This window comes from Rhagoletis pomonella, unplaced genomic scaffold (genome assembly GCF_013731165.1).
Source record: "Rhagoletis pomonella isolate Grant_MI unplaced genomic scaffold, Rhpom_1.0 Rhpom_scaffold_00008, whole genome shotgun sequence".
Taxonomy (NCBI): domain Eukaryota; kingdom Metazoa; phylum Arthropoda; class Insecta; order Diptera; family Tephritidae; genus Rhagoletis; species Rhagoletis pomonella.
The window spans coordinates 28,161,411-28,175,259 of NW_023458562.1; the positions used below are offsets into that span (position 1 = coordinate 28,161,411).

Below are 13,849 nucleotides of genomic sequence, written 5' to 3' on the forward strand. Positions count from 1 at the left end.
TTAATGCCGTTATAACATTTTCAATATCTCAATTCTATCGACTAGGTGTATGGTGTCAAGTTAGCACTACATACCATTTTTTCTTAAAAAACGAGAGCTACAAATTTTTTCTTTCCACAACAAATTTACAACAAAAACACTACACTTAATGCCGTAGTTAACTTTTCCAATTTCGAAAAGTGTAGTGCTAACTTGACACACGTGACCAATACTGCTCCATCTTCGATCCATCTATGTACCACTCCACATGCTCTCACGCCAGCCTTCGACTTCTACAGTTGCTTCGAAGCTTTCCCAAAGTGCAGATTTGGTAACACGTAGTCAATCTGACCGCACGACCTGCACATAAACTGGCACATAGCATACAGCCTAGTATTTGACGCTAAATTTTTGGCCGATAGGTCCGTTGGCAAGAGGTGCAACGCGGTGTAGATTGCTGCCATTGGTGTAATCCAAACTTTCCCTAGCATGACGATCATTGGTAGCCTATATACACTTTCCATTCACTTAAGACATATTTTCTTCTCATTTGCTGACCACAAAACCAATAACCCATGGAACAGTATCGGCCTAACTATCGCCGTAAAGTTCCAATGAGGAAGAGAGGGCGATAAGCCACAGGTTTTTGAAGGTTCACGATAGCTTACTATCTAGTATTATTCCGAGGTACTTGAAGGTTGACAGAGGAACTTGGCTTTACTTGATGTTTCTGATTGGCACCGGTTAGCCGAGGAAGAAAGGCCTGGCGCTTTCTCTCAAGCCGTTATAGTGCCGTTTTCTGGTCTTGGCTCAAGCCAACAAAGGCCTGGTCTAAGATCCCATTTAATTTCCTGCCTATTGCACCAGTTGAATATTGTACTCTGGGTTACAACAAAATTACTGAATTACTACCTAAGGATCGGGTATTAATAATGCAATCATCAACACTTGTAAAATTGTAATAGTTAATACTATCTAAATATTTGTAGGTATCTGCCACTTTGCATCTTGCAAATTATCACACTTCAGCATGAAACATTGCTTATTTGCAAGACCTATGACTGCTGATTTCTTTTGTGTGCGATTTTTCGCTGTTATTTCAGCTGTCAGTAGGCAAACGAAGGCGTGCTGGGCAGTTGCAAGTGTTGCACTGTTTATTATTCCATTGCTAGCAAGTAGCTTATTTCGTTTTTTTATAAACTGTGCAATACTGGTAGAAAACTTCTCCGACAGACGTCTACGCCCGCAACCGCTCATGCTAACGCTTAACAGTAACAGAGCAAAGTACGCTTTTGGCGCAAATTTCGCAAATCGCCAAAGAACAAGGCAAACAATCACAACGAAAAACTAATAACCAAAAGACAACTGCTCAGCAGCAGTTATAGAAACATCAAAACAACTGCAACACAGCAACAATAAAGCGCCGCACTCAACAATGTACATACAATAATATTAACAACAATAAAACACTTCAACTGACACTTGCGTGAAGCGTTTTGGGGGCGACGCGGTGTGGCGCCGTTAAGCTTGATATTCACATTGGCAAGAAATTTATTATTATTGTTGGTGGTGGTGGTGGCTGATTGTAAAGTTGCCCTTTTGCATTGTTTATGCATTTGGCGCAAAAGTTTGCTCGAACACAACGCCCCAAAATCATAAACTCATAAAGTTGTCGATGAAGTGAAGCCAAAACCGAATCCAAAGCCAGAAGGCTGCTGCCGGCCGCGCGGCCACCGCAGTATTCACAGCCGCCAAGCCACAAAAGTGTGAGCACACAAATCCAGGAGCAGTCACTAGTATTAGTAGAGATAGACAAAAGCAACAACAATGCAAAGATACATTGCTACTTTTAGCGCCAGCGGCGGTGAGCGGCCGCGTTCATCCTACTTACCACAAAAACCACATCCGACCGCAGCGTCCCAGCCGCGCTCTGATTTCGCAGCATTGTTGCAGCAAAAAACAACAAAAAATAAAAATGCTGTGGCTATTGTTACAAGTTTTTGTTGTTATTGCTTTATTATTACTTCTATAGCTGCTAGCTCTGATTACATCTGCGCGCGTTGCACTGCACATTGACTCATCGCTGCGCCCTCAAATGCTGCCTGGCTTCGAGGACGCATTGTTTGTTGGTCCTTTGGTTGTTGGTTGCTGGTTAGCTTTTTGGCTTTCTGACTCTTGAATGCTTAATTTATGCGCGCGAAAAATATTAAAATCGCATGAATTAAACATTGGCTATGTTGGCAAGTAGCGCTCGGCAGCAAATCAAGCAGTCCGGCAGTAAAGGCGAAAACAATAACAACTCCAGTTTTAACAACAGCTTGCTACAATGCAATAGTGCTAAAGTACTTTACTCACTTCTGCTAGCTCAAGGTTGGCGATTGAAGCAAATGGTTTTTTTTGTTGTTGCTGCTGCTGTAAATGTTGCAATTGTCACAATATACAGCAGCTATTGGCTAGCACAGCGGGGCGTGTGAATTGTATTTTATTGCATATTTTACTACAACATTGCAGCAATATTTACGTACCACCGCTATATGGTGGTACGGGCGCGCGCTCATCTGCGTTTCCACGTGAATAATCAAAGCGCGGTGCACCAGCAACTTGCTTGCAGAAGGTATATGCATGCATACATACATACCTCTAAGAGTATTTTTGTGTATTTATGATGATTGCCTTTTATCGATTTATGCAAATGAAAAGTGAAAATTTTACAATTTTCGTAGAGGCAAAAATTTTTGAGTACCAAATGATTGCGCGCTCATAAAAGGTCAGCTGGGCGAATATGAAAATGCTGAAATAATAAAAAAGACAGGTACTACTAATACATGCGTTACAATGAAACTTTGTGTTGTTTAAATGTAAATAAATCTTGACTCCTTATTTAATTTTCTTTTTCTTCCTATTTTAATACTTTTATCTCTACTCCCATTTCATTTCTCCCTTCTCTCTTTTCATTTCTCTATTCTCCCTTTCTTCTCTCCCTTCCCGCTCTATCTTCTCTCTCTTTCTTCTCGCTCTATATTCTCCCTTTCTACTTTCCCCTTATTCGTTCTCTCTTATTCTCTCTCTTCTTCTCACTCTCATCTCTCTCCTCCTCTCTCTTCTTCACTCTCTTCTTTGTCTTCTTCTCTATTTCCTTCTCTCTCCCTCTCCTCTGTCTTCTTCTCTATCTTCTAATCTCTTCTTCTTTCTATTCTTCTCTCTTTTTTCTATGTTTCTCTATTTTGTTCTCCTACATTTCTTCCAGTTTTCATTTCTCTATCTCTTTATCTCTTTCTACCGCTCCTCCTCTCTCTTTTCCTCTATGTAAACCCCTACCTTTCTTTTTCACCTCTTTATGCCCCTCCTCCCCAACTCCAAATCCGTCGCTGTTTCCCTCTTTCTTTGCCCCTACTCCTCCGCCCATCTCTCTTCTTTTTCTCTCTTCTTTTCATTCGTACTTTATTCCTCTCTAGCTCACTCTGTTTCTAACTGTCTGTCATTCTTTCCTTCTTTCTTTCTAATCCTTTCCTTCCCTGTCTCTATCTGACGTTATTATTTTCTCGTCCCCATAAGGAATGTTTATAAACTTTCAAGTCAAGCTGGGAATCATATCAAGACAACTTGTAAGCTTAACAGGCCTTAGTCACTCAAATTGGATGTGAATATTTAAATGGAGCAAAAATTTCCAAGGTGGTATACGACCTCCATAACTTGTGTAAATAAATGAAGATCTTAACGACTCAATGAGCAAAAATTTAGCAACTAAGAAGAGTTTAGAGGAACCTAACATCCCATAAACCCGATTGGAAAGAAGTTTAAAGCATCACAGGGGGTAGACGACAACGATACGAAAAACCCAAACATATCCAATTTTCTTAGTAATGCCCTCATATCAGCCTCTCTTCTTCTTATTTAGCTCTACAACCATTCGTCGGTAAGGGTGGAGACCAAGGCCTTTTCACGGTTTCCCAAGCGCAGCCTACTGACTCCTTCGCTTTCGAATGAGTGTTCGGAAGCTACGCAGAGTATACTTGATGTAAACACCGGTAAAAATAATCATTTCTGGTCACTCCCTGGTGAATGGTAGTCAAAACCTCTCCCAACATGCGTGAACTTCTGCAGCCGGAAACACCCTCACTCACCCAGGGTGTAATTGGGATTACGTCTTTACCAAACTTAGCGGAATTCCGAGGCCCGCGGCTTTTGAACCAACGTGACGTAGCCAGCGGAAAATCTGAACGTGCCCGCTCAATTTATAACCTATAAGTCATTGCGGTCTTTAAGATGCTAGAAACGCAGGTCATTCAGATCATTTTGTCAGAGAGCCAGGCAGCAACTCATGGATCCCAGGGCCTAGGGATTGAGACAGCGGATGAACTAGCGAGGTGCGGCTCTGCACAACACGATGGATCTAGGCACCTCGCTCAGGGAAATTAACAGCGAATTTTCGACTCGAAAGCAAAGGCGGACCTGTACAGATTCGTATAGGATTATCAGACAGATTTGGAATACCTACGACTGTCTTAAAATAAGGTTTTATTGGAAATGGGACAGGGGAAATGACCTAAAAACTCACGGCTGCCACACAGAACTCTGATCCGCGCATTTCGAGAGGCTCTGCCGCTGCTTCTGTGAATAATGGAAAACAGATTAGGGATATAATGTTTATAGAATCAGCCTTAGCTCATGGCGGGGACAGACATTCTAACAGCCGTTGCAGTGGACCAAAGGACAGGAAAAACTTCAGCTTTATATTTGAGCGCTAGGTGACCGGAGAGGCGAAATTGTTGGCAGCCCAAAATCAGAACGAACTGATACAGTAGACTTAAGGTTTTCTGTTCATCAGCCAGGAAATCCACCTAACACACTCCCATAGAAACCCTCCCAGACGCCAACATTCAGAATTTTATAAAGAAAACTGTCTAATGAAAACTTCTTCGCAATCAAAGCATAAAACGTAACTATTTTCTATCTAATAAATCCTATCGCATTTATTGCGAATTAAATTACAAATATCAAGTTAGAGTCATGAACGCTAGCTATAAACGCTACCACGATTTATGTATCACTTACTACATTACATATCAACAATTTGCCTGCAGTCGCTTTGCTCTGTAAATCTGTGGCAATAAAATTCAAAACATTTAAAAGCTAAGGGGCCAAAAGAAAAAAACTAAATAAATAAATATTACTATAAAGTTTGCACTGCAAAAACTAGCGGTCATAAATGGCTGCCCACAGCAAAGGCAATCGACACTTTTCCTCCAACAAAAAAAGGAAAAAACAACGAATGCGCTTTTTTATGGCCGCGCATAATACAAACGAGGCGTATGAAAAGTGTGAATGAGTCGTGCAAATGAAGAAAAACACCAACAACAAACCGAAAATGAAAAACGCTTTGCGGCAAATGAGAAGTTTGCAAATTTTTAATTTATTTTATGTGGCAGCGCTAACAGTGAGTGGGGCGCTACAAACCCAATGCGGACAGTTGAGGATTCAAAGCGGCCTGAAGCGACGCGCGCAACTTTAAAATACTTAAATATTTATGCATTTTATGCCAGCAGCGGGCGAGCGAGCAGCCGGACAGCATGACCGCTCGGACCGGTCAATAGTTGGATGTTTGTGTTGCATGCAACACTTTTGCACCCACGGCAGCATTGGCGCATATACATATTTCTTCGTTTTCTTCTTCTTCTTCGCGAAATAGAGTCATAAGTTGCACTAAAGTAATGACGCTTAGGTTAGCGGCACTTATTGAGGCAGAGAGATCAACAGCAACAGCAAGAGCAACAGCAACAACAACAATAATATGCACAGTGCAACAATATTTGCTAAATGCCTTAGTTACGATTGCCTTTTCTCGTTATTTTTCAGTTTTTCTCGCTTTTATTATTGTTGTTGCCACTGGCCATTACGCGCAGGCGTTTATTGCCACACTGGCCAATACTTGTATGTACTTATATTTAGTTTATGTTGGCCGCCTGACGCGCCACTCTATTGACCATTTCAGCCTTGCAGCAATCACACTTGCAACATGTTGCATGCTGCTGCTCCTCTACTTTCCCCCACTTCTTCCTCTTCTTGCACATTTTTATTACGAATGTACATGTGTATCTTCTTTCCTGTTTTGCGTTTCGTCAGCATCGTTAATTACGCATTTGCTGACTGCCAGGTTGCCGGTTGCCTACGTAGCCTTTTTTATGTGCCTAGTTTGTTGCATGTGGCATGTACTGCTGTTGCATTGTATTCGGTATTTATTAGCGTTGATTAGTTCTTTCGCCTTGTTGACAGCTTTTACGACTTTTTCCTTTCTCTATGCAAATTTGCGTGGTTGCCCGGTTTATGCTGGCGTAGTGCGGGATCAGGCAAGGCACTAATCCCAGTAGGAAATGCTTGGTGGATTAGATATTAGATTATTTTTAGAGGTGGGAGAAAGTCTCCTAAATAAGCCCAAAATTTGACAAGTGCTACCTTACAGCGCAGTCGGCGGTAAGAAAGCCTTATGCTATTCTTACGTCGTGCCTTGTAAAGTGAAAGAGTGCCATGATTCTCCTTGTTGTAGAATAGACGGCATTTCCAGACGTTATAGTTTCGTCTCCACAGCATCCCATTGCAGATCAATGAATGGTCCGGGGCATATAAAATACTGTGCTTGGCCTTTTCTGACAAGGATATCTATAAATTCGTTGCTCATTGTTCGATTGCAGAGGCTTTTCGGGAAGATTTGGGTTTTAACCTAATCGTTGTACTTTGGATATACACCAAAGTGATACGTTCGATTCTATGGACAGCCTTACGGAACCAATAATTGAAGTAAAACTAGGCAGAGTTAAGAGGACCGCATGTGTGGGGACTACACACATATTATGAAAACTTGCCCTACGGATGCACACCATATCTATTATTAAAAAGCTATTTCCCGTTGACCTTCTCACCTCGCCAGTATCCACTGTAAGACTCAAGTGCTGAACACATTGAAAACGATGAGCTACGGGCCACAGCTTCCAATTTGTTCTCTTCATTAACTGAACGCTTTGTCGATGGCGACATGAATTTTTTGAACGCGGCAGCGATATCTTGAATTTGTATGTCGCTGGATAAATAGAAATGGATCAATCTAGCCACAACCACAGTTGTCGCGAAAATAATTATAAACATAAGAATACGTGGAAAAATAATTTGACAGCTGTGGTCCGTAGCTTGTGATTTTCATTGTGTTCAGGCTATCAGAGAAGTTGCTTCGTCATATAAAAGAAAGACAGGACATCGTTTACAAACGATCTGAAATAGAATATCCCAGGCCTTTCGAGTCGTCGATGGCCGAGTCGAAAGAGGAATGTGATACTTTCGCTTAAATAATTTATCTGTACACCGTTGGCAGCAAAAGAGAAGTTGAAGTTGGCACAGGCTTCTTCTTCTAATTCTTAGTAGAGGGATGATCAAGTCCATCTGCTTGAACTTTCGAGTTTTTTCCGAAGGTTCCTCATTGGCCATAAACGCGGACCAGATTTCAACCCAATCGAAACTATGTATTTATATGCGGGGAAATTTTCTACACAATCTTTAAAATCGGATAATATCATTACGTCACAAAACCTATGAAAAAGAACACAAAACCTGTTACAGATGACCACACCTGACTTTTCGGGACTAGTAACGGTTCTTAACGGTAATTACCCCTCGCTAGAGGGCTGTAGAAGTTGCAGACATGAATACGAACAAGATACATTACAGCTCCATCTTCGCAGATATTCGGGTTTATTGAGAAGCAGGAATACCCTAGACTAGGAGCAAAGACCCATTTGATAAAAGCCTCCAAGACATACGTGTTCATCCCAGCCATGTTTATTTCGAGAGCAGGGCTACAGCTCTGTTATCAGAGTAAACATAGTTAGATATGTAGTTAACACTGGCAGCCATTACGATACCGTGGTCGGTCTTGAAGTCTTATAATGTTTAGGTTATTCAATGGAAATTGCTTTATAAATCCGATCTATCGGTTTGGGTTTGAAGCCATAGTTTCTACTCATTTTGAATGCCTTCAACTAGGTCCGGATCCCATAAGAGCTTGTCATCAAAATTTAGTCCGACGTATCTTAGTAGCTAATCTAGATAATTTATATGTTTTCCTTGAATAAATCATTGTTAAAGTTGTACGCCTTGCCCTTGGGTGGGTAAACTGGTTCATGGTTAAGGTGAAAGAAAATTTTAGTACATTGAATTTCCAATTGGGTCCATTTAAAAAGAAACATATACAGCACCTATACGTATTTGTTCATTGATGAGTCCATATACATAAACTGTTGTTCATTTCCCGCCATTCGCTTTTATTGTTATTAGCTATTTATTTTTTTATTTTTTCAGTGGCGCAGTCATATGTCTGGGCATACTAACATATCTTGTATGTACATATGTCACCATATATGCATTGTAGCGATTGTCGGATTTACGACTTTTTCCTAGCTACTTATATTACATACGTACATCGATTTCTTTTCAACGTTAATCCTTTTTTACATTTCCACATTCGTAATTCAATCGGCTAAATGCAAATATCGTTAAATATTATTAAGTTTGCGTTTCAAGTGTCGTAACAATTCTACCCTTAATTAGATTTTCTTGTTTAGCGTGTAATTAAAAAGTGGTATTAAATTTCATAGTACTACGTAAACCTATTAAGGTAGAGGTGATTGGAAAAGTACCTCAAATCAGATAAAAACTAACAGAAAAGAGTTTTCTCAGAATAAGGTGCATATAGAACAAATTATGAGTGAAGTGGACTGTGAAATTATTCCAGAAACGAATTTCTAAGAAAACCTGCATAGCGCCTAAAGGACTAATAACCGACGATACACCGGAATCAGTGATGAACCTGGATTGGAGTTGACGGTGTCAGCAGTTCGGAACTAAATGCTTCTTAAAACACTGAAGCGAAATGCCTGCTCAAGCAACTCCTTAAACTATTACAGGAACTCTTTAAGATTCAAGTTGAAACTAAACAACACAATTCGGATGCATTAATATTTATTGACGTCAATCCAACTCTCAGAGCTATGATAACGATAACGACTTCGAATACAAATGAACGATACGAATTAGAGTAGAAATACAAATAAGACTGCGAAACTGAATATGAATATGAATATGAAAATATATCGTGAGTATGAAGATGATATTGAATATGAATACGAATACGAATATAAGTATGAATATGAATCTGAGTATGAGTATGAATACGTAAATAAATATGTATATGAATATGAAAAGAAATATGAGTATGAATATGAATATGAATACGACTATGAAAATAGATATGAGTATGAATATGAATGTGAATATGAATATGAATAGGAATAGGAATAGGAATAGGAATATGAATATGAATATGAATATGAATAGGAATATGAATATGAATATGAATATAAATACAAACGCAAATCCAAAAACGAATGCGAATATCAATATGAATACCAACAAGAATACAAACACGACTAGGGTTTCAAAAGCGAATACAAAATCGAACGTGAATACAAACGTCTGTACTAATAAGAATACATACACGAATTCTACTACAAATACGAATGCGAACGCGAATATGAATACGAATAGTAGAACCGGAAAACACCAACTTTTTTTGGTTCACAAGCACGAGTAGGTATTGAAAATATCCTTTTAAAATGTTTTTTTAGGTATTTATTTTTTTTTTTAACAGACATTACATTAATTATAATTTTAAGACAAATGTATGCTAAGATTACATCAATTATCATCAAAATTTAAAAGCGGCCATAGGACTGCAATTGGTTTATAAAACCATAGGAGGAATATCTCCGGTCCGATAGGGCTCGTACTTCAAGCGGACTCCATCGTCATGTGTAACGCAGAAGTATAGTAAGGTTACTATAAGGACGCCAGTAGGGTCGCGATTTTGCGTACCATTAAGGGTACTTTGGTAAGTCGGTGTATTTTTCTAGATATGCAGCATTTAGTTCAAGAGAACCGTGTCCGACGAAGCAACAGTCCGGACTGTTCTGCACTTAAACACGGGTCTGCTTCGGTACGTTCAGGTGTTATCCCGGATCCCGGAAATTTTTACGATTACCACATAAACTGAGCAGCTACAGGTTAAGTATTTCAGCTATCATAAAGTCGAGTTAGTGATACTACTTTCATAGGTATAAGGTATTTATTCAAACCGAATCTGAAGTATCGATGAGCCAAATTGGTTTCAAATAACTTGAGCGTCTGGAGTGCACATTAAAACGTATCTCATTAAGTAAGAATGAGCTGCTGACCATTCCATGTATTAATTTAAATATGAATACTTAACACATCAGTCATCTCTCTGCGACTATGAAGTGTTGGCAGGTTTATAAGTTTCAGTCGGCTGTTATATTTAGGATGGAAGATTTTTTTATGTATCCCATGGGAAACTTCTCAAGGCAATGAGCAAAACTTCTTTTTACACTGATTCCAATTTATCACAGCGAGTTTGATATCAAGGGTTGCATACTATTGAAGTGTATCCCAAAATAGGTCTTAGTAAAGATGTAAAAAGGGTAATATAAGGGGCATTGAATTATTTTGACCATCATTTAACAAATGCCAAAACTCCTCTGACTTTGTTAACAGAAGTATTAATGTGGGAGCTAAAGCTTAGTTTAGGGTCCATTGTGAAGCCTAAATAAATAAAATATGTATCCCGATCTAAACAAACATACAGGATCATATAATTATATGGTTCGGGGGATCTCCTAGAGAAACTAATAAATTACAATCATTGAGGTTTAGCGTCATATCGTTTACGTCACACCATTCAATCACTTCATTTGTGTCAGCCTGGAGTCGGTCTTTATCATCTTGCGTTGTGGTGGCTTTATAAATCTTAACGCTGATGACGTCATACATCAAAGATTTAAAGAACTTGAAAGTAAGAACAATATGGGACCAAGATGACTACCCTGGGATACACCGGACGTAACATCAATTTCAAAAGAATTACTGTCTCTAAAAACTAATTTTTCTTTTCAATCCATCAAGTATGTTATCCTTAGAAATCCTTGAAATTCTTCAATATTTATTTTTGTACAAATTTTACGTTAGGGACCAACATAAACACGACCACATCCTCAAATATACATAGGAATTTACTAATTGAAAATCTGCCGAAAATTATAAAATATTCGCAATAAGCACCTTTACTTTAGTAACAACAAATTTTTAGATACCGTTTTTACCCACCGATTCTGCCACGTAGTACACACTAAGTAATAGCCATTTATATTGAAGGATATTAAAAAATAATAATTCCCACTAAAACAAACACTCAGCGCAACGTGATTTCTCACGAATTATCCACCACAAATATTTGCACCGATTTAACGGCAATAAAAAATCTATGAAAGCATGCAGCTAAAATTGCTGTCGAAGGATGCAAACTGCAATATGCGAACTAGCAGTGTCCTTGTAAGGATAAAACTGCATAGCGAAAGCGAGCAAATAAGCAAACATTTGAAAGCTCGAAAGGGTAAAGTAGCAGGTGAAGTGAAAGCTGAAAGGATGACAGCTATTATGATTGAAAGCCAGGCAGGGCTGGGCATAACACGAAGGATGGGGGCAGTAAAGAGTAAAGCGCTGCAGCATAAAAGGACACAGGCGGGGCGGAATATGTAGACGGGGAGGAAGGTGTAGACTAGCACAGCTTGCGCAATATAAGTAGCGCCGCAGCATACCTCTACTCGTTCGCACTACTAAGGCATGCATGAGCTATTAAAATTGACCCGCTCTCATAAAATCACTCAATGCGGGCGCATTTCTGAACGCCCGGATTGACAGGGGGCGCAGTGAGTTAGAAGCGGAAACAAAAGCAACAGCAGTCAGTAGTCAGATTTTAGCAAAACGGAGAACAGCTGAGTGAATGTGTGCGAGTTATAAATTCTGTGTGTCGTTTGAGCAGCAAAACAGCTGGCCCCTACAAACAATTGCAGGGCGGATTAACTATGCAGGACGGGTCATCCCATGCAGCCAGTTGGTGGCACATTTACAAACTCAATTGTCTGCTGAATTTTATTTATAGCCCAAAGGCAGACACATACCGCAGCCCAATGGAGTGAAATTCAAACTAAAACGTTTGCGTGGCTAAGCAAGAGTCCAGGCAGGTGACAAAAATCAGGTGGATGGTGAATGTAAGGAAAAGTAGGTACAAGGACTAAACTGCAGCTAGTTGGCGCTGCTGACCTGGCAAGTATTGTTGTTCATGCCTCGCTTGCAAAAACCCTCTGTGCCAACCAGAACAAGAGCCGCCGCCCTATAACTCTAGCTAACATTCGTTGTTGTTTTTCGTTCTGCTGCCACTGACGCTTCAGGTGATGTATGCAGGTGTTGCACAATAGCGGCCAATATTGATGAAACGTAACGAATTTCATTATTACCTGTGCAAAATTTTGCTTCTTTTCTCTACGTTTTTCTTTGGTGACTCACACAAAGGCTTTACAAGTTGAAGTATTGGTTGTGGCAAGCAAAGTACCTCCTTATTAAATTGGAGCAGATAAGTAAGTATCGAAGTTGTTAGCAAGCATGCTACATATATTTTACGTACATATGTAAGTACACTAGTGTTGGGTGTTTTGTGGTTAGCTACTGAATTTGCATTGCGGTTAAGCATAATCAGGATGTTATGATTAGCAAAAGGCCGCCAGCAGCTTGGGATATTCGATGCTGAGCGGAGCCGAAACCGTCCGGCGTGGTTCAGTGCTCGAAATATTCGCAATTATATACATATTTTTTTTAATAAACTTACAAGACAGCTTTCTGCCTAGAAACAAGTATTTTACGCTATTGAAGGATCGCAGCGACAGCTAATTCTCTCCTTTACTACTTGGTAATGATGGCGGGCTATTTGGCTGAACACATAAATAATAATAAAACCATACTAGGTCGTCAGTCAACTTTAACAGAAAGTCGTTGATTGAGTAGAAGAACGCCCTATTTGACTGCGGGCTCGAAAACGCCCGAAAAGATCGCCCCATACCAGAATTAGGTACAAAAACGCCCAACCTTAGCTGCCGTTTCGAAAACGCCTTGTCGAATTGCTTTCTCTATCCTCTTTACTTTTGTTTGCAGAACGAGATCCACCGATAGTCCTTTGCTATAAGAATGGTGAGTTTTTAATAAGCAATCTCGAGAAATACTTTTTTTTTGGGCAGTTCAATCAGACTACTAAGGTTAGCAAAAATCCTGTATGGGGGATTTTACCGGTTATCGGAATAAACGCCACACTGATCACTCTTTGGAATTTACAGACAGCCGACGATACGATAGCTGGGCAGGTAAAATGCCGTCCGGTTCCGACGACTCGAAGGACAAGTCTTATCTTTGTTTCTAACTCGGTTGGACCATACTTATTTCTATCTTCAGCCGTATTTTTATATCTAACATTTAAAATCCTAGAGTACTACTAATACCGGAGCTATCGACGGATCTATGCCGTATACATTGTTCCAAAGGAACATACATAGGTCCATCTTCTGTTCACTGGATTAATGCCATGTCTCGCGAGACCAATATTTCATCGTATTTCGATAATATCCAGATCCGTAAGTGTTAGAGGCGTAAGAGGTAGTAGGCATTCCTTTTTCTTTGTCCTAGTCCTTTGCAAAAATCTACCACTCCACTTCTTAAAAAGGATAAAGATTGGTATGCCTCTCGTTAGTTCATTAAAGGCAACCTTTTTTTTGTATTTCCTTTGAGGTCTTCTGAATAGGTTAACTATCTTTAAGCGAGCTGAGAATTGTTATGCTGCTCTTCAACTCTTAACATAGAAAATACGACAAAACTGGGCAGTGAGCACGGTTAAGCCATTGTGGAAAAGTTGTTAAAAGAAGAACCA

General features: G+C 39.7%; 2 protein-coding genes across 4 annotated transcripts in view; both read right to left on the reverse strand.

Annotated features, from left to right (window-relative positions):
- Positions 1-13,849, reverse strand: part of LOC118744576 (leucine-rich repeat-containing G-protein coupled receptor 6-like) — a 175,025-nt gene that overhangs the window by 138,577 nt on the left and 22,599 nt on the right. The gene's annotated exons all lie outside the window — the stretch shown is intronic.
- Positions 4,534-13,849, reverse strand: part of LOC118745252 (trypsin-1-like) — a 137,779-nt gene continuing 128,463 nt past the window's right edge. The window contains exon 3 of the mRNA XM_036478779.1: positions 4,534-4,590. Coding sequence (XP_036334672.1) covers positions 4,534-4,590 — 57 coding nt within the window. The remainder of the gene's footprint in view (positions 4,591-13,849) is intronic.